Genomic DNA, 26,603 nt, shown 5'->3' with positions numbered 1-26,603 from the left:
AGTTATCTCTTTGCCTCAATCTTTTTTGCCTCAATCTCTTCATTAGCAGTGAATGAGCACACTCATAATGAGCACACTCATATGAGCACACTCATAATAGCAGTGTCTTTCTCTTGTAAGGGTTAATTTGACTTTTCAATGTAAAGGGCCTGGCAGGAAGTAACTACTACAGAAGTGTTTGCTACTGCTACTATTATATACACGTGCATATTTCTACCGAAAAGGGGAAAGCTTCAAGGCTTATAAATGATAACATTCTAGACATGCCTCCCATGGATCCCTCTCTTCATCCTCTATTTAGGAGCTATATGAGGCCCTAGCACAAGATTCAGGAGGCCCTGTGCTTGATGGAAATCAGAGGCGGGATAGCTGGACCCCTCGGCTCAGCTCAGAAGCCATCTCTGTGCTCTGGGATCTTCTGAGGCAGTCTCCCCAGCCAGCACAGGCCCTGCTGGAGCTCCTGCTTAGAGAAGACGACGGCACCGGCCTCTGTGGCTGGCCCCTGCAAAAGGCACTGGTGGACTTCATTCGAAGGGCGCTTCAGGCTGTGCAGGACTCCGCCACTGGGCCCCCTGGTGAAGTAGATGCTATCTATGGAGCCCTGCGGACTCTGCATTGCCCTGCAGAGCCTCTCGAAGTTGAGCTGCATCTCCTTTGTGAGGAACTACTGGAGGCCTGCAGGGCTGAGGGGAACCCCCTGCAGGAAGAGCGGGTGCTCAGCTGCCTGCTCCACAAGGCAGGACGGAGCCTGCTATCCCTGTATGGCCATACTTATGCAGAGAAGGCCGCAGAAAAGCCAGCGAAGACCATACCCTCGGGAAAAGGTGTGTTCCCTTTGCTGCTTCTCCTTGTGTCTTGGTAATTCTGCTGTACCTCTGAAGTTCCTCTAGGCTAGTGCCTTCCAAATTGCTCAGGAAATCTAGTGGAGGAGCTAAGCAAAAATGATAAGGTGTTCTTTTGTAAAAGTAAAGATTTTGTAGTCCAAGATGGAATGGTGGAAAAAAATAACAAAGTAATAACAATAGCAGGAAAGAGCTTTTCAGAAGCTACTGAGAGAAGTTAAAGAGTCTTTCAGATAGAAGCACAGAAAGCCTGGCTTAAGTTTTTAAAAGCGTGAATTCTCACGTCTGTTGGTTTTTCAAATGGGCTTTAGCTTAGGAAAGAAGAGCTTCCTGTTCCCTGGTAACCCTGTCTGGTTTGATTTTTAGTCTCCCCCGATCATCTAGATCCTGAGCAGGCAATGCTGGCCCTGTTCTCTAATCCTGACCCAGCCCAGGCTTGGAAATCAGCCTATTTCTACTGCTTGAGCAACAGCAAGCACTTCCTCGAGCAGATCCTGGTAAGTCAAACGTATTCATTCCCCATCACAGAAGTACCGAGGGATTCTCTATAGACTTTTTCATTTCTTCTTTCTCTCCCACTCATTTATCTAACACAAAGCAGTCTAATTAGTGATGTGTCATCGGGTGTGTCCATCCCACAGTCCCAGGGGAAAGAAGGCTCTGAGAACCAGTATCATTCTTAATTAAAACTGCAGTCATTTTATATCCGCTCTTTGGTGGGGACGAAGATGTTGGGTATGTATAAGTTTTCTGGAAGGTGTGAGGAAGAAAAGACTGTGGCAGCAATATGTTGCCTAGCTGACGGGAATTTAATCCATCTAACCCTCTCCTTCCAGACCGCAGCCAAGCTTTAGTTGAACTCAACAGGTATTTATTAACCTCATCCTGTGTGCCAGGCACTGTGCTAGGACCTGGGGTTACAATAGAAGTCAGTCTCTGCCTTCTGAGAGCTTACAGTGTGAACATTTTGTCTTCAACTGGCCACTTTTTTCATTGTCCGGCATCTCCCTGCTCAACTAAAGCTTTCTACCCTGAGTGGCAGGTCCACAAAACTCCTTACAGCAGCCTCCGTCGGCTTACAGGTGACGGCACTCACACTGCTGAAAGAGGAAGACTTCCCAAGTCTTGGCTGCCTACTCGACAGAGAATTCAGGCCTCTCAGTCGACTGCTCGTGCTCCTGGGCTGGACGCACTGCCAGAGCCTAGCATCAGCCAAGAGTCTGCTCCAGACACTCCACAGGACCCAGGTAACTCTCACACTGCAGTGTGAGCTACTCCAGAAGTGAGTGATACCAGGCTTTGAGGTGAGGCAGAATGCAGGGGCCTGAGGTCGGTCACAATCCGTGACCCCAGGTTCCTGAGTCAGCATCTCTTCCTTCTCCATGTCAATGCAGGACCAGGGCTGTGACAAGCTCCTCAGGGATGCCTGTGATGGGCTGTGGGCTCACCTAGAGGTCCTGGAGTGGTGTGTACAGCAGAGCAGGTACAGTCCTGTGCGGCCAGCCCCCTTCCCACCATTGGGCACACTTGATCCCATGCTCCACACATGTGGCCATTTCAAGCCACCTTCCACATTGACGTTTGAGTTGACAGCATTGACCAGCAACTAATAATCGTTCCAGCTATTAAGCCAGGAAAGAAACATAGGTAATGATTATCTTTACCATAGCGATGAGATTAAAACTAGAGGAAACTTTGAGGATGACAGTGATAAAAGGAACAAAAGCTCACATTTCCTGAGTACTTACTATATGCCAGACATTGCTCTGAGCCTTTTCAGTGGATGATTTCACTGGAGCCTCACAATAGTTCTGTGAGGCAGATGCCAATATTGCCCTCCTTTTAAAGGTGGAACAACTTAAGCCTAGAGGTGTTGAATATCATGCCTAAAGTGACACAGCTAATAAATGTGGTCCACGTTCTTAGGCATGTGTTATCCTGGATCACAAGTTTATTATTCTCAATAGCTGCATATTGAACTATGTGCAAAGCTGTGCTTCCCTGGTAACTTAGCCTTAGATCTTCCCATGATCCAGGTTCATGTTTTGTTCTTCACACACATGACCAGCACTTCCTAAAGTAGAGTAGGCAGAAGAGGAAGTGGCCTTACTCAAAGCAAAGCAGAGAAGCTTGGGTCAGCTCTTAGCTACGAAGAGTATGGAAATTGGGAAGCCTAATCTATAGGCTCTTTCTAGATCCTGCTGACCAAAAAGGCCCTTTCTAGGTCCTTTCTGGATAAGTACAGCTGACTCGGTGGATGTACTTTCCTAACAGTAAATAAATGCTCTGCTGTATCCCAGACCAACTAGAATTTAGTGTTAAGGGAAATGAACCTATGCTGTATTGGGCCAGAGAGAAAGAACAAGAGGGAATAGAGATGGTCTTTCTTAGAGCAATTCTTTAAACTGACTCTCTTCCATCCTCTCAATTTTGCCCTTCAGCAACCCCATACCAAAGAGAGATCTCTTATGTCATTTACATGGTGGAGACAGCCACTCTGTGCTGTACTCTCTCCATCACCTTACCAACCTTCCAGCTCTCAGGGAGGAAGATGTTCTCAAGCTCTTACAGATGGTGCCAGCCAAGGACCCCCAGCAAGAGCACGGTGAGTTGGCGATGGAGTGACTTGGTCAAGCTTCCCTGTTAGGACAATCCTACACCAGTTTCTTTTAACACAGGATTTATCTAGATGTGATCTGTCAAGGTGGGTGGTCCAGCAGACACCTGCTAAATTATCCGTATTTGCCCCAATCAGATTATGAGATGTTGGGTGCATACCTCTCCTTTCTCAGTGAGGTATAGGGAATTCTACGAGAACAGTCCCACAGAAACCTTTGTACTTGTGGAACCATCGCAGGAACCACTCACATACCTTCATCCCAGTGAAGCGGAATTAGGACCTGCTGTCTGAGTTTGTCATTCACACTGTCATTGACAATATTTATGCAAGTTCTTGGTGAATCTTTCCGTGCTTTATAAGCTTTCTCCTAGCAGGTTCTATGCTTCCTTTCTCTCTCGTCTCTTCTTCATAATGTACTAAACACATGAAGTTTAGAAGAAAGACTTGCCTAAAGCAATAATAAAGCCTTGTTTTAGCCTTGGATCTCTGCTTAAAACTCAATTCTTTTTGCTTCCAAAAATCACTTTATAACCTAGAACACAGGCTAGGGACACTTAGCTTTCAGAGAAACTAATGTTTTCATGTGTCAATAGATATTTCTCAACTTATATGTTGCTTTGATTTACTTTTTAAAAGGACCTGCCACTAATTGGAAAACCAGTGTTACTACATTCTATACTTTTTCTGGAAAAGTAGGCAATTTGTTTACCAGATTTCCTAAAGGAACTAGAACTGTTTTCGACATACACATAGAAAAGGCTTCCAGAGAAGTATTTTAAATCGGATTCCTGGTGACCCACCAGGACACATGTAGAACTTGAACTTGGAAAAGGCAAAAGAAGACATTAATAGAACTGGGATTAAGCTGAGGCAAGAGAGGCATCTGGGGTACAAAATATAAGGAGTTACTCACTCTCAGGGTCATGCAAGTACTTGCAAATCCTGGCCCTGATCAGTAATGCCATATTGAGGCCAGGGGCATAGAACAGTATCGGTCTTATTCTTCATATCACCCTGATCTTGGTGAAGCTGAGGTTACTTCCTGGAAGAAGTAATCACTAGGAAGTATATACATAAACGGGTTTGTTGCAACATCATACTAGCAAAGCATCCCTAAGTACTGCATGCCCTGCCCAAGAAGAATCCCTAGGGAAGGGATTCATTCAGTGGAACTCTGCAACCATCAGAAATTTAGTCCATGAAGAAATACAACCAAATGCTTGTACTATAATATTTAAGAAGTAGGAAAATTAAATAGTGCATAAAATATCATTACAGTCAATTTAAATACATATCCACATATGTATGCAAAACTGTTAAAGGCCTTACACCAGAACATAACAATGGTTATATTTAGCTGGTAGGATCATGGGTAATATTTCTTTTCTTTTTTGCTTTACTACATTTAATGCTTTTCTTTTTTTGAGCAGGTTGTATGTTTTTCTTTTAATGCAACAGATTTCTATATATTAATTTTGTATCCTGCAACTTTACTGAATTAATTTATCAGTTCTAATAGCTTTTTGGTGAAGTCTTATGGTTTTTTTATATATAGTATTATCACGTCATCTGCAAATAGTGAAAATTTTACTTTTTCCTTACCAATTTGGATGACTTTTTTTTTTCTTGTGTGATTGCTGTGGCTAGGACTTTCAGTACTATGTTAAATAAAAGTGGTGAGAGTGGACATCCTTGTCTTGTTCCTAATCTTAGAGGAAAAGCTTTCAGTTTTTTACCATTGAGCATGATGTTAGTTGTGGGTTTTTCATATATGGTCTTAATTATTATGTTGAGGTGTGCTCTTTATAAACCTACTTTATAGAGAGTTTTTATCATGAATGGATGTTGTACTTTCTTAAATGCTTTTTCTATGTCTGTTGAGATGATCCTATGGTTTTTATTCTTTCTTTTGTCAATGTGATATATCACGTTGATCGATGTGTGAGTATTGAATCATGCTTATATCCCTGCTGGAGTTAAATCCCTCTTGATCATAGTGAATACATTTTTTCTAATGTACTATTGGATTCAATTTTCTATTTTGTTGAGGATTTTTGCATCTATGTTCATCAGAAATACTGGCCTGTAATTTTCTTTTCTTGGGATATCTTTATCTGGTTTTGATATCAGGATAATTCTGGACTTATAGAATGAATTTAGAAGCTTTCCTTCCTTTTCTGGTTTTTGTAATAGTTTAAGAATAGGTATTATTAACTCTTCTTTAAATGTTTGCTGGAATTCACCTGTGAAGCCATCTGGTCCAGGATCTGGGAGTTTTACAATTACTAATGCAGTTTTATTGCTAATCTGTTCAAATTCTCTGTTTCTTCCTGATTTAGTTTTGGAAGGTTACATGTTTGTAGGAATTTATTGATTTCTTCAGGGTTTGCCAATTTGTGGGCATGTAATTTTTCATAGTATTCTCTCATATTAAACATAAACGACTGTGGTATCAGTTTTTTCTTCTCTCCTTTGTTTCTGATTTTATTTATTTGAATGCTGTCTAGCTCGCTCTCTCTCTCTCTCTCTCTCTCTCCCTTTTTTTTTTTTTTTATGAATGTGGCTAAAGGTGTATCAATTTTGTTCATTTTTTTTGAAGAACCAGCTCCTGGTTTCATTGATATATTTGTTCCATTGTTTCTTTAGTCTCTATTTCATTTATTTCTTCTTTAATCTTTATTATTTCCTTACTTCTACTGACTTTAGGCTTTGTTCTTCTTTTTCTAGCTCCTGTAAGTGTAAAGTTGGTTGTTTATTTAAGATTTTTCTTATTTCTTGAACTAGGTCTGTATTGCTATGATCTTCCCTCTTGAAACAGGTTTTTCTATATCCAATTTGGGACTGTTGTGTTTTCATTTTCATTTGTCTCCATGTTTTATTTCCTCTTTGATTTCTTGGTGGTTCTTTCATTGTTTAGCAGCACGTTACTTAAGCCTCCATGTGTTTGTGTTCTTTCCAGATTTTTTCTTGTGGTTGACTTCTAGTTTCATACCATTGTGGTCAGAAAAGATGCAGGAAATGATTTCATTGTTTTTTGATTTTACTGAGACTTATTTTGTGGCATAACATGTGATTTATTCTGGAGAGTTTTCTATGTACACTTGAAAAGAATGTGTATTCTGCTGTTTTGGAATGGAATGTTCTGAATGTATCTGTTAGATCCATGTGGTCCAATGTGTCATTCAGAGCCACTGTTTCCTTGTTGATTTTCTGTCTGGTGATCTGTCCATTGATGTAAGCGAAGTGTTAAAGGCCCCTACTGTTAGTGTATCATTGTCAGTTTCTTCCTTTATGTCTATTAATAGTTGCTTTATGTTTTTAGGTGCTCCAGTGTTGGGTGCATAAATATTTACAATTATCGTATTCTCTTGTTGGATTGTTCCCTGTATCATTATGTAATGCCCTTCTTTGTCTCTGGTTACAGTCTTTGTTTTAAAGTCTATTTTGTCCAATATAAGTATTGCTACCCCAGCTTTCTTTTCACTTCTGTTTGCATGGTAAATGGTTTTCCATACCCTCACTTTCTTTTTTTTTTATGTTTTTTTAATTTTTTACTTATTTTTGAGACAGAGAGAGACAGAGCATAAGCAGGGGAGGGACACAGAGAGAGGGAGACACAGAATATGAAGCAGGCTCCACGCTCCGAGCTGTCAGCACAGAGCCTGATGTGGGGCTCGAACTCACAGACTGTGAGATCTTGACCTGAGCTGAAGTCAGACGCTTAACCAACTGAGCCACCCAGGCACCCCGCCATCCCCTCACTTTCAATCTGCAGGTGTCTTTAGGTCTGAAGTGAGTCTCTTATAGGCAACATATAGATGGTTTGAGCAGGTTGTATTTTTGCTATGGAAAGAATTAGGGACAGATTAAAATGTCAGAAACCCACACTGTCAGCTCAGAGCCCTCACAAACGAGATCGTGGCCTGAGTTGAAGTCGGACGCTTAACTGGCTGCGCCCCTAAAAAAAATTTTTTTTAAGGAGACATTAGAGAATTAGAGTACAAAGAATTTCAACAGTTTGTAATTTCTTGATTTCTGCTTTAGTAGTTTCTTAAAAATGTCAAATATTTGTTTCTAATTTTTTGTTGCCTTTACTCTCATTACTCAGTCTAAATGCATTTTAAGCCTATCTCTTATATAATGTGACACTAGGTAGACTAAATATTAATTTGACATTTTAATTTTTTTAAAAAGGAAAACAGGTATTTTAAGAAATATAAGGGAAAGACTTGTTAAATGGCCATGAAGGCTACAGTGAACAGCCATGTAGAAGGGAAGCTGCTGGGAAAAGGAAACAGAGGGACTGCGCGTTGATATTGATTGGAGGAAAGGGCCCAGAAAGGGCACAAGTCAAACTGACAGCAAGAAGAGAGGATGAGAACACTGAGCCTGAAGTGCAGTGTGTCTTTGCTTCAGCCACACTTGAAGCTCCTGCCTGAGACACCCTACTGTGATGTTCTGCCTGTTTCTCTACAATTCAGATTCAGCCGATGCCCCAGTCCCTGAGCACCTGAGCCGGTGTCAGAACCTGACCCTGTACCAGAGCTTCTGTGCCATGAAGTATGCCATCTATGCCCTCTGTGTGAACTCACACCAGCACTCCCAGTGCCAGGAATGCAGAGAGAGCCCTTCTGAGGACCTGGCCTTGGCTGCAGAACCAGCAAATGATTCTGTCTCCTCCCCAGGTACAGCACTTCTCCCCCGAACCCCATCACTCACATAAGCTGATAACAGCCTGTCCCAGTGAGTTCTTCATGGGATTGGGAGGTGGCCTTGGTTTTGTTATGCCCAGGAATAATTTCATCCATTTATCAGCCTGAGTGAATCAAAAGGACATGGAGAAAACAAGTGATTTGCTAAGTTCTAACGGAGTCTGTTCACATAGTGTATTATTTTCCGAATGCTTCTTTTTTTAACTACAACCCACAGTGAAAATAGCATTTCACATCACACTCCTGTTTGCACTTAGGTATATAATTTACATGATATGTATGTATGTATGTATGTATATATGTATATATATATATATATATATATATATGAGATATATATGCTAAGTTTTAGGAAATAATACCCTTCCAAGTGGAGCACAGTCTTGATATATTTCTGTTCTTTTTTTTTTTTTTAATGTAGCTCTCTGAGTCAATATCATGGGTCACAACCTACATTATGACAGAACCTCATGTTTTATCCTGTTTCGTTTTTCTTAATAACTTATAATTCTTTAACTTGCCCTCTGTGACTAGGGGTCAGTTTTCTCTCCCGTGCAGCTTTGGAATAGACTTGCACTTCTGAGAATGGTATTTCTTAAGAGATCTGGGTAGCTCGTGATCACCTTTAGTGTAAGACTGAATGCAAGTAGAATTGAGGGATGAGGAGTCTCCATGATACCTTCATTCCGAGAACTGAAATACAAAGTGCTTGAGGATGGGGAATCATATGTATATATTTTTTTATTTTAGAGAGAGAGGGCACATGAGAGAGGGAGAGGGACAGAGGGAGAGACAAAGAGAATCTTAAGCAGGCTCCATGCCCAGAGCAGAGCTTGACACAGGGCTTGATCTCACGACTCTGAGATCAGGACTTGAGCCGAGATGACCTGTTCCAAAATCAAGAGTCTGACGCTTAACCAACTGAGCCACCTAGGCCTCCAGGAATAATATTTAAAGAACAGAAACAAAATGATGAGTGTTCAGTAAGCTGTACTTTTAATTAAGGTAGCAAAATCTTTCCGCAAATCATGAAAAGACAGGGCTGACTAGCCTCATATTCTTCTGACTATAACTGCTTCCCTTAGTCATCAGAAAATGAAAGAGTTAAAGTTGTGAGAATGGGTGAGTCTGGCAAGTAATGTTTCTAATATTTGCATTTTCTCTCTTTCTCTGGCCTCTTCTCTCACATATGCTTCTTTAGGTGCTTCAGATCTCTTCTCAGCATACCTGGCCAGATGTCAACAGTATCTGTGTAGTATTCCTGACTCTTTGTGCCTGGAACTTCTAGAAAACATCTTCTCATTGCTCCTCATCACCTCTGCCGATCTTCACCCAGAGCCTCACCTGCCTGAGGACTATGCTGAGGATGATGACGTTGGGAGGAAGGGCCTGATGGATTTGAGGTCACCATCAGAGAGCCCTCAGCACATAGCACAACCTGAGAAGAAGTCAGAACGGGGTGGCCAGGGAGTCCCCAGGAGCCTTGCTTCTATAATCCCAAGCTGTCTGAAGACAGAGCCAAAAGACAGTTCCCCAGAGCCCCATGGGCACAGCTTTTTAGACCTAAAGCACTTTACTAGTGGTATCAGTGGGTTCCTGGCTGATGAATTTGCAATAGGGGCCTTCCTCAGGCTTCTCCAGGAGCAGCTGGATAAACTCAGTAGCCACAACCCCCCTGAGAAGCCAAAGCTGCCAGAAGGCCAGAGCTGCTCTGGAAGCAGAGACGGACTTCAGAGCCACTTGCACCGGTTTTCCAAGGTTCTTTCTGAGGCCCAGTGGAGATACAAGGTGGTATCAAGCAACCAGGGCTCAGGTGAGAGCAGATGGAGAGCCAGTGGGTCCTGAAAGTGAGGAAGGAAAAATATCCCAGGAATGTGGGAGAGAGCAAGGAGTATGTGGGAGTCACACCTTAACTCAGGGCGTATTACCGTAGCAACCAGTGTTAGAAACCTGTCTCAGAGCCTGTCCAGATCTTCTCCTACCACTGACCCCAGGAGATGGGTCAAATCAAAATTGAACACTCTCCCTGTGACCTGTTGTTTGCCATTTCAGAGGAACAACCTTCCCGAAGATACCGGCCCATTGCCACACGGCACCCAAGTCTCCGCCGGGGGCGTCGGACTAGAAGGAGCCGGCCAGGTAATCTGAAGAGCTCTCCCCACGCCTCATTCCGATGCACCAGGCAAGTGGGATGCTCCACTTGTCTAGTATTCTTTAAAATAAAGCACATGATCCAAACAAACACAAGGGATCTAAGATTATCCTAGACCCACTCCCCCAAGGTAACCTTGCTAATAGTTTCCTTCTGGAAATTTTCCATGCAATATAAGCATATCCCACATTTTATATATACAGATGCGTCATACTGTATTTACCGTTACATACTGAAAGCCTTGATTGTATTTTTCACTTATATGCTTTTAAATATACAGATGTATCATACTATGTATTGAGAACTTTTCTCCCCTTGTAATTTAAAGACTGCTTAGCATTCCATGGTTATATATACCCTTTGTGGACATTTAAATTTTTTCCTGTTTTTTACTCATAAAAATAATGCTGTAGTAAATAACCCTGTATTTATGTCTATTGATACATACATGTCTGTGTGACTATATCTGTAGGATAAGTCCCTAGCAGTAGAATAGCAAGGTCAAAGATATGTGGATATAAAATATGGATATTAAAAAATTGCCTTAAAAAAAGGTGGACCAATTTATATTCCCACCAACTATACATGAGTGCCTCTTTGCACATGCATTCATCCAAAATGAGTAGTATCAATTTGAAAAAAAATATTTGCCAGTATTATTAATATGATAATGGTTTTTATGTTTTATGTTTAGTATTTTAATATTAATTTTTAGCTTGAAATTGAATGTTTTTTCATGTATATATTGGCCATTTATATTTTTCTTTGGGCTGCCTGTTCATCTCTAAGGTCCATATTTTCGGTTGGTTTGCTTTCTTACTGAATTGTAAGAAATTTTTTACACATTAAGAAAAAATTCTGTCATGTGCTACAGTTTTTTCTCTATTTTGTCTTTAGACTTCGATTATGAGTTTTTCTTAAGGAGTTTAAATAGGATCATTATTCAGTAGTATTACATTTTTAGATATTCAATTTTCCATTATGTTTTTTGGTGCTGGCTTTTAAATAATTAAGGGAAAGGACACCTGGCTGGTTCAGTCGATGGAACATGCAAGTCTTGATCTCAGGGTTGTAAGTTCAAGCCCCAAATTGGGTGTAGAGATTACTTAAAAAGAAAAAGTCTTGGGGCACCTAGGTGGCTCAGTCAGCTAAGCATCCGACTCTTGATCTCCACTCAGGTCATGATCTCACAATTCGTGAGATCAAGCCCCATGTCAGGTTCTGTGTTGACAGTGTGGAGCCTGCTTGGGCTCTCCCCCTGTCTCTCAGACCCTCCCTGCACATGCCGTGCATGCTCTCTCTCAAAATAAATAAACTCTAAAAACCTTAAAAAGCTTTAAAAATTAAATTAAATTAAATATAAATAAGTTAATAAGTAAGTAAATAAGTAAATAAACAACGAAGAATTCATAAGAGCTTCCTATGTGCTGAACAATGCTAGGTAGCTTGAGGGTTGTGAATGAGCCATGAACCAGGACTTTGCCTTCAAAGAATTTGTAAATTACCTGTATTGACAGTATATATGAAAAACTTAAACTGTACTGAGGCATGGCCCGAAGAAGGAATCTCTTAGAAGAGATCAGCATAGTCTACAATTTAGGGAAGGGTTAGAGAGAGAAGTTTCAGAAGAGTTGACTCTTGCACTGAGCTCAGAAGAATGAGTAGGCTCTAGCTAAGTGGCAATGAAAAAAGTAAACATACCAAGTAGAGTGGAGGATACCATACGAGAAACCTTCAAACTTCAAGACTGAGTTGTTAAGACCCTTAAGCTGCCCAACTAATGGGTTTGAGTCATAGTTTGCATCCACTTGACCCATCCAGCCCAAGAACGCACAATTTATCTTCTCTTTCCTACCACTGTCTGTTCCTTTCCAAACAGAACCAAGGAGCCTCCTATGCATGGTGCTGATAGCACCCTCCCATGACCACACTAAACAATAGCAAGCCTCCATTCACAAGCCCTAGCACTTTGGAAAGCAGGTGTTGAGAAGAAGCTTTCCTCCAGGGCTTTAAATATCATGGCCTTTGGCAGATTGGGTCTTATACTTGGTTACCTACCTTTTCAAGGATACCTTTTTCTATGTCAGAAAATTTTGTGGCCCTCCTTTGCACCCTACCACTCCCTGGTATTAATAGTTGTGCTTCTATTTTCTCAGAATATTGACAGTGTTTACTAGCAGATTGGGGTTGCTGGCCCCTAGAAGTAACTTGTGGCTCTAAGACCCACAGGTTGGAAGCCACTGGTATAAGCTACAACCCATATGAACACGAGGGCCATATTAAGCCCACCCTTCACCTTTGGTCTGTATAAACTTGTGTTTGCTGTAGAAAGAGCACAGATGTAATAGTTACCCATTACCCTCTCACTCTTACTACCCAGACCTTGGCTTCAAGCTGACCTCTCACTTTCCACACTATAAGGAATTGATGGTTGATTCTCTCTCTTCCTAATACCTCTAGATGGCCGGGACAAAGGTTCCAATCCATCCCTGGAAAGTACAAGTAGTGAGCTGAGCACAAGTACTTCAGGTATGAGGGTCCCAAGCAGTTACCAACTTCAAGCAGCTTTGCCCTGATACAGAGTTGCCCTACACCATGGTGTAAAATCCTGCACTGAACAGTTCATGCCTGTGTTCAAGAAGGTTGGTTCTAAGAGATGCAAGCTTCCAGTTACAAGATGAATAAGTCCTGGGGATGTAATACACTGCATGGTATTAGAGTTACCAGTACCGTATTCTATATTTGAAGTGGCCAAAAGAGTACATGTTAAAAATTTTATCACAAGGAAAAAGTTTATAACTAGGTATAATGATGGATGTTAACTTATTTTGGTGATCATTTCACAATATATACATATATAAAGTCATTATGTTTTACACCTAAAACTAATACAGTGTTATCTGTCAACTATATCTCAATTCATTTAAAAAAAAGAAGAAGAAAAAAGTTAGTTCTGCAGAAGGCCAAACAGATTTCAGCGGGGAAGAGGGGAAAGACTGTTTTACCATCAGTTGAGTCACCCATCAGCAGAAACAGAGGTGAATAACCCAAGAATGGTCCTTAAGTCTTATATTCAAAGATGATAGCATAGGTTTGCCCTTCAATTGTGGAAAAACTAAGCCCCATTTACAGAACTTTTAGAGAAGGACCTTGAAGATATAAGAGCCTGGTGGGAAGTGTCGGCACTATAGTTTTCCCTCAATTTCTAGTGCTTCCTTGGCACCCACATTTTTGTGTCCCAACAGAAGGAAGTCTGAACACTGTGTCTGGAAGGAACGAGCTGGATGGCCGATTGCAGCCTCAGTCTCAAAGTTCAGTCATCCCCATGATGTTCTCCCCACCTGAGTCACTGCTGGCATCCTGCATCCTCCGGGGGAACTTTGCAGAAGCCCACCAGGTAAGGGGAGTACACGTGTGGCAGGTATTAGCTGCCCAGGCAATACCTCATCCTAGTAAAGAATACTAAGGCAGCCTGTAGCTGTCCGGGGCCCGTGGGGCTTCAGGTAAAGCTAGATGTGTGTGCAACCAGAGCCTCTGGGAGCACCTGTGGGGGTATCCATGTATCAAGACCCAGTCCTCACCGTTGTGGATTTCAAGATTCATCCTGGAGATTTAAGCTCTTGAATCATTGGGGTTTTCTCTTAAACAGTGTTTTAATAAGATAAAAGAAAATATTTAGCCACAATTCCATCACTTCAAAACATTTTTTTTGTTTCTTTCCTTGAACACCTTCAGTGAACACATATGTATTTTTGTATAGTGAAAAATCATAATACAATTTTTTTTAATTTTTTTAATGTTTTTATTTATTTTTGACAGAGAGAGAGAGAGGGAGAGCGAGCATGAGTGGGGGAGGGGCAGAGAGATAGGGAGACACAGAATTTGAAGCAGGCTCCAGGCTCCAAGCTGTCAGCACAGAGCCTGACGCGGGGCTCAAACTCACGGACTGCGAGATCATGACCTGAGCTGAAGTCGGATGCTCAACCGACTGAGCCACCCAGGCGCCCCTACAGACAATTTTTAATAACTAGAATGCCAATTCACTATACAAGAAGTAGAGGGGGTACCAAACTAGGATGTTCATGTTATATAGGGAAAAGTACAGGTAGAGGTCAGAAAGACTCTTACCCTGTCTGAAATTTGATATCCTCATTGGAAAATTGGAGTGAAATGTACTACCTGCTTGTCCTACCTCATGGGAATGTTAAGAGGATTATGTACAAGCTGTGAGAAATGCAAGAATCCTCTACAAAAAATTGCTTAAATTTAATAGCATAACAATCTACTATTCTGGTTTTTAAAACTCTCTTGGTATATTTATCACACTTGGGCTGGTCCCTTAACACATAGTTCAGAATTTTTCTTTCACATGAGTTCAGTTGTTGAGGAATAAACTGAGGAGAAATCTAGGTGGTAGGAGAATCTTGGTTTAACTTCCTCTGATCATTTTAGATCCCATACTTGAATGATAGTGATAATTTTGACCCTCTGGGGGAGAACAGGACCCTTGCCAACCTTTCTTACACCCAAATCCAGAGAGGAAATCAGCCAGGACACCCCACCTTCCCACCTCCAAGAGGCTTTACTCCTAAATGTTCTCACCTCCTCTTCCTTTCCTGGGGCCTTGACCTTCTTTTCTTTTTTTTTTTTTTAAATAAAATTTCTATTTTCTTAAGCTGGTTACAGAGTAAGTCATGAATATTGTAAGAAAATACCAAAAAATATTAATAGGTATTAACCCTATTGTCCAGAATTACCAATATTAAAGGTAAAGTATATTTTTTATGCATGACTTTTCTATAGCCAAGATTATTGTGAATCTAAAACTTTACATAGAGCCTTTTTTATGTTTGCCTTATAACTGATTATAGTGACCGCACAGTAGTCTCATCAAGTAGCTGCATTTGACCATTCTCCTGTTACTCAACATTAGATTCTTTTCAACCATGGAATAGTTGTAATAAATAGTGACAATTGGGGCGCCTGGGTGGCGCAGTCGGTTGGGCGTCTGACTTCAGCCAGGTCACGATCTCACAGTCCGTGAGTTCGAGCCCCGCGTCAGGCTCTGGGCTGATGGCTCAGAGCCTGGAGCCTGTTTCCGATTCTGTGTCTCCCTCTCTCTCTGCCCCTACCCCGTTCATGCTGTGTCTCTCTCTGTCCCAAAAATAAATAAACGTTGGAAAAAAAAAAAAAATAGTGACAAGATTATCACCTTTAGACATTAAGTCTTTTGAATTATTTCCTTAAGAGTTTCTGATGAAAATTACTAAGTCAAAGACTATACACATTTTTAAAACTTTATAGATTGTCAAATTGCTTTTCAAAAAAGATTGTGACAGTTCATTCTACCACCACTCCATGAGGGTTTATTTTTACAGTTTGTCATTGTGATAGAAGCAACACGGTATTAATGTTTCTTAAATTCCCTGGATTACTGGTAAGGGAAAATATTTTTCATCTATATAGGAGTCATATGTATTTTTTCTTTAAAATTATCTACATCTTTTGCCTATTTTCTACTGGGGCTCTAGTGGCTTTCTTGCTGACATTTATGAGTTATTTCTATATTTGATCCAATCTTCTAATATTCAGTTCTCTCACAAGCCTACAAAGCAGATGTCTTGGGGCCATAGTCTGATGTTGGGCAAGATCTCATATTTCTAGAGTCCCCAACTCTGCGGCACCAGCACAACCCATGCTTGCTGTCCTGTGGCAGGTGGTGTTCATGTTCAACCTGAAGTCCTCGCCCAGCTCAGGGGAACTGATGTTTGTGGAGCGCTACCAGGAGGTGATCCAGGAACTGGCCCGGGTAGAGCACAAGATTGAAAACCAGAACTCAGATGGCGGGAGCAGCACCATTCGGAGAACAGGCAGCGGCCGCTCGACTCTACAAGCCATCGGCAGCGCAGCAGCAGCAGGTGCCACAAGGGCGGTGAGGGCGCTGGAGGAGGGGGGGTACCAGGGGAAAAGCCACCAAATCACAGGCTCCTCATAAAGGTGAGCAGAAATCCAGAGCAGGACACTTGCCTTGAACCATAGCAGTCCTGACACACACAGAGTCGGTCTTTAGCTGTGCCCGAATTCCCTAAGCTGGGTGGTCACATACCTGCCCCTTCAGCTACTCCGGTAAGCTCTTCCTGTGGGATTTAAATGGAAGAGTATGAATGCCATTTCCCCCATGTGTTTTTGATGGCCGCTACCTTGGGCTCAGGGCAATGGTTGGGAATTTGTTTCCTTCCTATCTAGTTATTCAGAGAGAAAGCGTGTTACTTTACTTTTCCATAAAGCAAAGAAGCTGTGTATCATGCCAACAGCCTGGGCTTCACAGGCCTCAATGCCCAGCATTGGCAGCAGTGCAGAAGCTCATCCTTTCGATATTTCTTGAGGGGAGAACCCTGCCCCACATTTCCATGCCTCTTCCTGACCTAGGTTCCACATATCAAGTACCATCACACATTGCTGCTTTACATTCTCCCAGAAATTCTCTGTACCTAGTCAAAAGAATGTATGCACATCCTTTTTGTTTTTAATATAAATGGGCTTTTAAGAATAAGTACTGTTTTCTACCTTTTGGTTTTTTTTTTTTTGTAGCAATGCGTTTTAGAGATCTTTTCTGATTAGCACACACAGAGTCACCTCATTACTTCTCAGCTCCCTTCTTTAGCTCCCATTGGGAAGAAGCCCCCAATCATCTCTACCATTTTGAGTTTCTCTGGGTCTTCCTTTATGTAACATTGTTTTCATGCCATAAGACCAGGCTGTAATGATGGTACTAATATGCATGAAAGATAATGCCATGCAGAAGGATCTCAAACATTTTTTTTTTTAATTTTAAGTTTATTTATTTTGAAAGAGCAGAGGAGGGGCAGAGAGAGAGGGAGAGAGAGGGGGAGAGAACGAATCCCAGGCAGGCTCCGTGCTGTCAGCGTGGAGCCCAGTGTGCAGGGCTTAAACTCACGAACTGTGAGATCATGACCTGAACTGAAACCAAGAGTTGGACACCTAACCGACTGAGCCACCCATGCACCCCTCAAACATTTTTTTTTTAAATAACTACTTTTCAAAATACAAGTGGTAGTGAGAATCATCTTAACCTCTTGCTTTTTACTCCACTGCTGTGTGTCCAGGAATGGTATTTTACTCCATCTCTGATGTGACTGACAAGCTACTCAGCACCGCTGGAGAACCCATCCCCACCCTCCAGGAGGACTTTTGGATAAGCAACACCCTGCTGGAGCCCACTGCTCCCCTGAGAGAGGTTCTGGAAGACCTCAGTCCCCCTGCCATGGCTGCATTTGACCTAGCTTGCTCTCAGTGCCAGCTCTGGAAAACCTGCAAGCAGCTCTTAGAAACAGCTGAACGACGTCTAAACATTAGCCTCGAGAGCCGGGGTGAGTGTGCTTCTTTAGCTGTATTCCTTAATTCTCAAATGGGGGGATGGGTTTCTGAGATGCTTGATAAATTGGATTAGAAGAAAATGCTTTTCGGGGTAGGAAAGATAGGGAAAAAGGATTATTAGTTAATTTCCTCATGTCCAATTTAGTGGCTTAAATATAGTCTGAGAGTTTTGTCTTCTTAATAGACTTGGCAGTCTGCAGTAATTTAGGGAAATTCTTTTCTGGTTTATAGATAAATTCAAGGAAAAAATATATATTCAAAAATGATATAAGTGGAATTTGTGCCTTCAGACTGCATGCCTCCTGAAGAATGAACCCCACTTAATCTAAAACCTAGAACAGTCTTGAGTTCGTAAACCAGGTGAAAGGGAATATTTCATGGATCACAGTTAGAGGGAGGATTGTACCTTGGTTAATAATGTCCCAGAACGTGTATATTGAATTCTTGGAGGAATTTGGTATATGAACGTAGAGGAATGTGAAGAATTAGGCAAAGTTCCACTCTCCACCCATCCGTGATACACCAAACGTTGGACAAAGCACCTCTCTCTCAGTAGTAAGGAGAGATGAAAGGTGAATAGGTCATGATATAAGAGCCACTCCTAGGTTCAGTGATTCATTAGGAGAAGTTAAAAAACTCAGCATGTAGTCATACTCTTGGCTAAGATTTATTGCAACAAAAAGATACGCAGCAAAATCAGCAAAGGGAAAAGGCTCACGGGATAAAGTCCGGAGGAAGCCAGGCATAGCTTCCAGGAGTCTTCTCCCTGTGGACTCACACAGGATATGCTTAATTCCTCTAGCAATGAGCTGTGACAAGTGTATCCAAGGAAGCTCAGAGACTCAATGCCCAACGTTTTGTTGTGTTTTGTTTTGTTTGGCGGGGGGGGGGGGGGGGGGGGGGGGGGGGGGGGGGCATCTCTGCCTCGTGTGTACCAAAATTCTAGATTCTCAAAAGGAAACAGGTGTTCAGCATAAACCACGTTGTACAAACAGTGTAGGCACAGCTGGCCACTCTTATCATCTAGGGCAAGTTCTATATCAGTGTCAGAAACCATTATTTAGTCAAGTTTGTAGATGCCAGCCAGTGGCAACCTTGCAGGCAGGCCTTTCTAAGGATAGCAGCCCCAGGCCTGCTGTGGTACCTCTTTTCTGCATGCCTCTACAAATCCTTTCTGAGCTGTTGTTAAAATGTCCTTTAATGTTCACATAGACCTTCTAAGAAAGTATACTGTGGCATATGCAATGCTGTTCTTATTGAACAATTTCCCTCCCCTTTTTCTAGTACTCATTCAAAAATGAAAGGAGATATTATCCAAACTGTTAATAGCTGAAATGGTTTCATGTCAATCAATAGTATCTAGTCTTATTTCCAGATTATCCAAAGTGTAGGGGGTATGAGAGATACAAGGAATAATCTCTGTCCATTAAGTTGTTTATAGTCTAGTCAGGGTGTCAAGATGCCCCTTTAGGCAAAGAGAGAAGACAGATGTGATCCCAGCTCAAGTTCTCAGCTGAGGACTGTACCAAGGCAAATCCACACAAGTGTTTGGCTTGGGACAGCAGTTCCATAGAGTGCCAGAGACCGTGTGCCCGCTGCTGTTTGCAGCTGAGGCATCAGGCTGGAGGTAACCCTGGAACCTCAGACATTGAATAAACCAGGTAAGCTGGCTGTCACCAAAATGGCACAGCATATGTTTCCTCTTTAATGTTGGGGAAGACAAAACTGTACAAGTAAGTACAAGACTGAGTTATCCGTCTCTGAAAGTGCCTTATTTTTTCTGCATTCCCTCTTCCTTCAATCCATTTCCAGGTCGGCGGCTAGACCAGGTACTCCTCAATGCTGATGGCATTCGAGGTTTTCCTGTTGTTCTTCAGCAAATCAGTAAGATTCTCAATTATCCACTTACATCAGCCGGACAAACTAAATCGGGTGAGCTGCTTTTCTCCCGTTTTTTTGTTTGTTTGTTTTGTTTTCTCCTAAACTTGGAGCATTAGATCAGCATCAGCGTTCACTTTTTCTCATTTGCTTTCCACAGAGAGTGTAGAAGAAAAAGGAGGGGGCCCTCCGCGGTGCAGCATAGCTGAGCTGCTTCAGATGTGTTGGCCCAGCCTAACCGAGGACTGTGTCGCCGGCCACACCACCCTGTTCCAGCAGCTGGAACAAGTCCTCCAGGCGCTGAGAGAGGCTCTACAGCTGCCAGGTACGTCCCGACTTCGACTGCGCCGCAGCAGATGAGGGCTGAGCTGGAGAGAGGGGATAGCCGAGAGTGAAGGAACACTTTGGGGCAGAGGCTTAGGACTCCGGAACTGGGCTCATGAAGCCCCTTCTTAGCCAGGGCATGTCTCACAGCTAATTCCACCTGTTTTCCCAGCCCCTCAAGTGAAGGGATGCTTAATGCTCCCTTAGCTGATACATTTTTCTCAGTTTTTTTTTTTTTTTTTTTTGACTTGAACATTTTTCTCATTCTTAATGAGAAATACACCCAGAAGGTACTCAGTAAATATTTATCAACCTTCCCTAAAGGATTGCTGTGCTCTTCATCAAGCCATTCCACCCCAGAGACACTGGGGTGAAAACAGGACTATCCACCCTGATTTCTGCAAACTCAAAGCTCTTACTGGCTGAGAATCACTCGTAAGGGCAACCAATTTAGGACTTTATAGCTGCCTTGTAAGCATAGCACCCGAGCTATAGGATGCCCCATTGACCCAGAGCTGGAAGCAGAGACTAAGGCCTCCCTCCCTTCTCTTGCCATAACTCCTCCCAGAGCCCAGGAGTACTCCACTCTCCTCACTGGTGGAGCAGGCGGCCCAGAAAGCTCCAGAGGCAGAGGCCCACCCTGTGCACATCCAGACTCAGCTCCTCCAGAAGAATTTGGGCAGACAGACCCCAGCAGGCAGCAGACAGACTGACTACCTAGGCACCTTCTTCAGTTACTGCAGCACCATGGCCGCGGTTCTCCTTCGGAGTTTGAGTTCTGAGCCCGGTAAGTAGCAAGAAAGAGGAAAGGGAGTTGTGACTGGCCTGCAAGTGTTTAGGGTAGGGAAGAGGAAAGGTGCTCAATTAAGAGGTTCTGGGTACAGCAGTAGCCAAGAACGCTAGATTTATAGGGTCCCCTCTTATTCATCCCTGTGTTTTATTCATCCCTGCTTGCTCACTGTTGGGTACACCTGTACAGCACATGGGAGTACCGAATAAATTTTGACTGCATTAATGGCAAAAACACCTCTCTCAGACCACTGTGGATTTGAGGACCCAGAGACGAGTCATGTCTATGATCTGAGGGCCAGGTTCTTGCTTGAGTCCACAGAGAGAGTACTGCGTGCACTTCAGTCCTATTTAAGAGAGCAGGATGAGCTATTTGGGGCCAAACCTACCCACTAAAGTTTGTCTGTGGTTGGAAGTCTTTAGAGCAGTGGTAAGGTGTCAATTTGTGGTCAGCGTCATGTTGAGAATACCCTTTACATAGAAAATATCAAGTATTTTCTGACTATAGTCAGAAAGTATTACTGACTATATCAGTATAGTCTTCATTTTGATACTGCACTTCTTTATTAATTCTGGGAAACAGGGCTCTGAGCTATTGCAGTCATTGGTGAAAACCAGGGTCACTTTGTTTCTCTTGGCAGATCACATGGAAGTCAAGGTAGGAAATCCATTTGTTCTCCTGCAACAGAGCTCTTCCCAACTTGTGTCACACCTCCTGCTTGAGCGACAAGTTCCCCCAGACAGGTAGGAGCTACTCTGTGGGAGTTAGGCATGGATGGGCCTTCCTAATGGTTTCATTAAGGAGTGCTCAGTGGGGTGGTGCTTGGATTCAGTACAGAGAGTAGGGATTTCTTCCAGATTTTTCCCTTAATTTGCACTTACTCTTACACAGCTACATTAAAGTTCAATTTCAGTTGTTTCTCTCTCACCACCTCTCGCAACATTTATGTTGCAAGCATAAAATTAAGGGGTGAGTCTTCATTCATGAATAGACAAAAATCCAAAAATTTGATAGCTCATGAGTTGACTACACCATAGGAAAACAAGCATTCTTATGGATTGCTGGTGGGATATAAATTGGTACAGCCCCTGTGGGAAGACAGTTTGTCTATATTTATTACAAAAAACAAATTTATATATCCTTTGATCTAGCAATCACATTGGGGAATTTATCCTGTGGCTTTACTGACATGTGAAAAATGGTGTTTATCCAAAGTCATTTTATTACAGCCTTGTATGTAGTAGCAACAGATCAGAAAAATCCACTGTCCACTAATAAAAGACTGGTTAAATTATGGTTCCACCTATAATGGAATATTGTATAACTGTAAATAGGAATGAGGTGGTCTCTCTCTAGAGGGATGTGGACAGTTCTCCCAGATATGTTATCAAACGAAAAAGCAAGGGCAGAGCAGTAGCTCTAATAGGCTACCTTTTGTCTGGGGTGGGGGGGTGGGGGGGAGGCAGTGGGGAGAGGGAGAGAGTAAGAATAACAAAGAGCCTGCATTTACATTTGATTGTATATGCATAAAAAAATTCTGAACTTGGGTGATATACCTGTGCCCTCAGGTCTTACATGCCGTCTGCTTCTCTCCGTCCAGGCTGGCAGTCCTTCTGGCCCGAGAGGGGCTCAACCTGAGTGTGCCGAAGGTCATTGTTAACTGCTGCTGTGAGCATCTTGCCCTTTGCTCTTCCCAGCAAAGTCAGCAGACATCATCCCTTGTGACCCAGCTGGGCGTCATGGTCCAGCTGCACACCTCCCACTGCCTGGATGACCTCCCACTTTCTACACTGAGCTCCCCGAAGCCAACTGGGAATCCCACATTGGAGAGAAAGCCCCCCTCTTCCCCAAGGGATTCATCACTCCCAGCCCTTACCTCTTCTGCCTTGGCCTTCCTTAAGTCCCGCTCAAAGCTGCTGGCCACAGTGGCCTGTCTAGGAGCTTCCCAGGGGTCAAAGCTCACCAAGCCCAGCTTGTCATGGAAGGAGCTTCGTGGCCGCAGGGAAGTGCCTCTGAGCGCAGAGCAGGTAGCCCAGGAGTGTGAACGCCTCCTGGAACAGTTCCCTATGCTTAAGGCCTCCCTCATGGCTGCCTGGGAACCCCTACGACGGTCCACTGAGCAGGGGCAGAGCCTGGCAGTGAGTCTCTGTGGTCGGGCCAGTCTGTCTACCGTCCTCCTGGGCCTGCACTCTCCCAGTGCTCTAGACGTGCTTACTGAGGCCTTCAAGGAAGCCCTGGTGGCCAGAGATTGGCCCCAAGCGCTTCAGCTCACAGAAGTGTACGGGCGAGATGTGGATGACTTGAGCAACATAAAGGATGCGATCCTGAGCTGTGCCGCGGCATGTGGTGAGCAGAAAGCTATGCCTCCCCCTTCGCTGGTGGTAATAACATTGAGCATTCAGTGAGTGTATCATTGCATTGGATCTTCATAGTAACTCTAGAGAAAGGTGCCACTGTATCTCATGATACCAAGAAGAGACTGAGGCTCAAAAGGTAGAAAACTTGCCCAGGATAGGAGCAGAGCTTAGAACCCCACTCCATCTACCTTTAGAATGGGCACTCATAACCAACTTTCTCAACACTGCATATCACAATCCCTGGAAAATTCTATAAATTACATATATCTGAGCACAACCCCCAGAAGCCCAGGATGGGATTCAAACAAGTGTTTACTTTAAAACAGGGATCAGCAAACTTTTTCTGTAAAGGGCTTTGTAGGCCATACAGTCTTGGTTGCAGCGACTGGACTCTGCCATTATAGCATGAAAGCAGCCATACGTGATACGTAAACAAATTACCATAAGTACACTCTACTAAAATTTTATTCATAAAAACGGACTGTGGGGGTGCCTGGTTGGCTTAGTCAGTGGTACATATATAAAAGCTCCCAAGGAACTTTTAAGGGCTTTGAGAGCAATGACCTAGACACTCCACTGGGGGAGCAAGGGTTGGGCATGCTGTAGGGAATAGCTTCTCAATCCAGGGCTTGACTGCCCTGCAGAAAGGAGAAAGAAAATCCTTCCTAGAGAAGGTGGAGAAATCCCCTGATGGGCTGTGCAGCCTTAATTGCTTAGAAATTAATTGTTTTCAGATCTGTGAAATGGGTGTGGGAAAGATCTAAGTAATAATGATAGAGGGTATGGAGGGAGTGAAACTAGTTTACCTGAAATAACTTTCAAGCAGTTATATATTTGAATTTCACAGAGTGGAAATTGCAGGGAAAACCAGAGGTTCCACCTACAAGCCGAGTCTGAAATGGTGCTATCTGTGCAGCCTGCCAAAATACGGAGATGTCTCTGTATTTCAAAATACGTCTGCTCTTCTATCTTTTATTCCTTCCTCCTTCCTCTCTTCCTTTTTCTTCCTTTCTCCTTCTCTCTCTCTCTCTGTTCAGAAAATCTCATGACTGTGATTAAGTTAGCATAAAGAGAAACATAAGGGTATATGGCATTTCTGCTTGTTACGTAATGGTTCCAAGTATAAACATTAATTAAGGTCAGATGGGTCTCACGGATCCTCCAAGCTCCTGTTTTATGAAATTGAGCAAAGCCCTTTTCTTAAGAAGTAAACTGGATTCTTGAGCTCTTCCAGTGCCAGACTTAATATCTTTGGGTATCTTTTCACCTTATAGACAAAGACGGTTGGCAGTTCCTGTTTCCTGTGAAGGACGCATCGCTGAGAAGTCGGCTAACCCTACAGTTTATGGACAGGTGGCCCCTGGAGTGGTGCCTGGAGATCCTGGCATACTGCATCTCAGACACAACTGTCCAAGATGGACTAAAGTGTGAGCTACAGAGAAAGCTAGCAGAGCTGCGGGTGTATCAGAAGGTATGGGTCCCCACATCGAGAGGAAGGAAATAGGCTTCCCACTATATTACCAGCTCCAGCCTATTTTCATGTGATGGTGGATTTTAAGACACAGACGATCTGGGCCTGGCTTTTGTTCTGTATCTGGCTTCTGTTTTTAGGTAAACAATGAGGAGACCGTATATCTATTTCCTTTTATAATTTTAAATATGAATGCATCAAACAAGGATAATAATAACAGTCCACAAAGCCTCTTTCACATGTGTATTTGAGTTTTGTGCATGTTTTATGTCTGTTATGTCTTCTTTGTTGTTGTTCAAGCGTTTTTATAGAGCTTAATCTCAATTATATCTTTTTTAAAGATTGTTTTAAATTTCAACAGCCATTTTGAAAGGCTGCATGAAAGTGATAGTTTCCAAATGAACGATTATTTGCAGATGAGTGTTATATTCAAGATCAAGAGGCCCAAGGAGACAGATTTAGGTGATATGGCTACATAGCAAGTATAAAATCTGTGCTGATTTTTCCATGTGTACTTGCAACCAGAGTCCAGAGCCCCATCAGAGAAAGTGAAAATGGCAGGTGAAAGAGATTTTCTTTCCACTCTTCCTCAGCACTTTTCATGCAGAGCTTAAATGCTGCACGAAAGACGATCCCACGGAACATTCAAGCTGGGAGAATATCTTGGGTAGAGTTTTGAGATGGGGGAGCATGGGACAAATGACCCCAGAAGGGTGCACAAGTTGTGAAACACAGAAGCCTCTGATTGCCCTGTTAAGTGAAAGGTTCCAATCCTGACCTCCCTGCCCAGCCTTTGCTCCCTGAGTATGCTTCCCAGATACATTCACTCACTTTTCCAAACAGTCTTTGCCTCATTTGCTTTAATTTCTCCTCTCTCCTGCAAAGTTTTGACAGCCTGACTTTGGGACACAAACTTAGGGGTGGCCCATCCCTGGAAACTCCAGTGACTTGTTTGTGGAAGGGGAAGCTGCAGTGTGGTTTGAGAGTTTTCTATTTCCCCTTAGATTCTAGGTTTGCAAACTACCGTGGTATGGTGTGACTGGCAGACCCTGAGGAACTGTTGCATTGAGGACCCATCAACTGTCATGAACATGATTCTAGAAGCAAAGGTACTATTTTCCTGAGTGGTATTTCCCTTTCTCCTCTTCTCAGAGTTGAAACTCCTTACCTGGTTGTGTAGACCCCTTTCCATGTATCAATGTCCACATTTTCTTTTTTTTTTTTTTTTCCCCCATTTTTTTTTTAGATTTATTAAGTAATTATATATTTTTTTATTTTTTATCTTGGTAATCTACATCCAAGTTAGTTAACATATAATGCAATAATGATTTACCCATTTAGCCCATCCCCCTCCCACAACCCCTCCAGTAACCCTCTGTCTGTTCTCCATACTTGAGAGTCTCTTATGTTTTGTCCCCCTCCCTGTTTTTATATTATTTTTGCTTCCTTTCCCTTGTGTTCATCTGTTCCCTGTCTTAAAGTCCTCATATGAGTTAAATCATATGTTATTTGTCTTTCTCTGACTAATTTCGCTTAGCATAAAACCCTCTAGTTCCATCCACGTAGTCACAAATGGCAAGATTTCATTTTCTTTTGATTGTCGAGTAATACTCCATTGTACCCCATCTTCTTTATCCATTCATCCATCGATGGACATTTGGGCTCTTTCCATACTTTGGCTGTTGTTGATAGTGCTGCTATAAACATGGGGGTGCATGTTTCCCTTCGAAACAGCACCCCTGTATCCCTTGGATAAATACCTAGTAGTGCACTTGCTGGGTTGTGGGGTAGTTCTATGTTTAATTTTTTGAGGAACTTCCGTACTGTTTTCCAGAGTGGCTGCACCAATTTGCAATCCTACCAGCAGTGCAAAAGAGATCCTCTTTCTCTGCATCCTCCCCAACATCTGTTGTTGCCTGAGTTGTTAATGTTAGCCATTCTGATAGGTGTGAGGTGGTTATCTTATTGTGGTTTTGATTTGTATTTCCCTGATGATGAGCGATGTTGAGCATTTTTTCATGTGTTGGCTGGCTATCTGGATGTCTTCTTTGGAGAAGTG

The 26,603-nt window shown here is 42.7% G+C and overlaps 1 protein-coding gene across 4 annotated transcripts in view; it reads left to right on the top strand.

The window, feature by feature from the left end:
- The window catches only part of ZFYVE26 (zinc finger FYVE-type containing 26), an 83,343-nt gene that overhangs the window by 9,004 nt on the left and 47,736 nt on the right, over positions 1–26,603 (top strand). For all 4 annotated transcript variants that reach the window (XM_042943586.1, XM_042943585.1, XM_042943584.1 and 1 more), the window contains exons 5-23: positions 302–824; positions 1,209–1,339; positions 1,925–2,089; positions 2,237–2,325; positions 3,284–3,447; positions 7,944–8,147; positions 9,376–9,987; positions 10,227–10,313; positions 12,787–12,855; positions 13,572–13,723; positions 16,043–16,244; positions 17,454–17,717; positions 19,537–19,656; positions 19,763–19,927; positions 20,495–20,713; positions 21,357–21,459; positions 22,317–23,062; positions 24,348–24,544; positions 25,549–25,653. In XM_042943586.1, the coding sequence (XP_042799520.1) occupies positions 302–824; positions 1,209–1,339; positions 1,925–2,089; positions 2,237–2,325; positions 3,284–3,447; positions 7,944–8,147; positions 9,376–9,987; positions 10,227–10,313; positions 12,787–12,855; positions 13,572–13,723; positions 16,043–16,244; positions 17,454–17,717; positions 19,537–19,656; positions 19,763–19,927; positions 20,495–20,713; positions 21,357–21,459; positions 22,317–23,062; positions 24,348–24,544; positions 25,549–25,653 (4,317 nt within the window). The remainder of the gene's footprint in view (positions 1–301; positions 825–1,208; positions 1,340–1,924; positions 2,090–2,236; positions 2,326–3,283; positions 3,448–7,943; positions 8,148–9,375; positions 9,988–10,226; positions 10,314–12,786; positions 12,856–13,571; positions 13,724–16,042; positions 16,245–17,453; positions 17,718–19,536; positions 19,657–19,762; positions 19,928–20,494; positions 20,714–21,356; positions 21,460–22,316; positions 23,063–24,347; positions 24,545–25,548; positions 25,654–26,603) is intronic.

Source organism: Panthera leo, chromosome B3 (genome assembly GCF_018350215.1).
Source record: "Panthera leo isolate Ple1 chromosome B3, P.leo_Ple1_pat1.1, whole genome shotgun sequence".
NCBI lineage: Eukaryota > Metazoa > Chordata > Mammalia > Carnivora > Felidae > Panthera > Panthera leo.
Note: the sequence above shows the minus strand (reverse complement) of the source record. Positions and strands in the feature narration are given on the sequence as shown.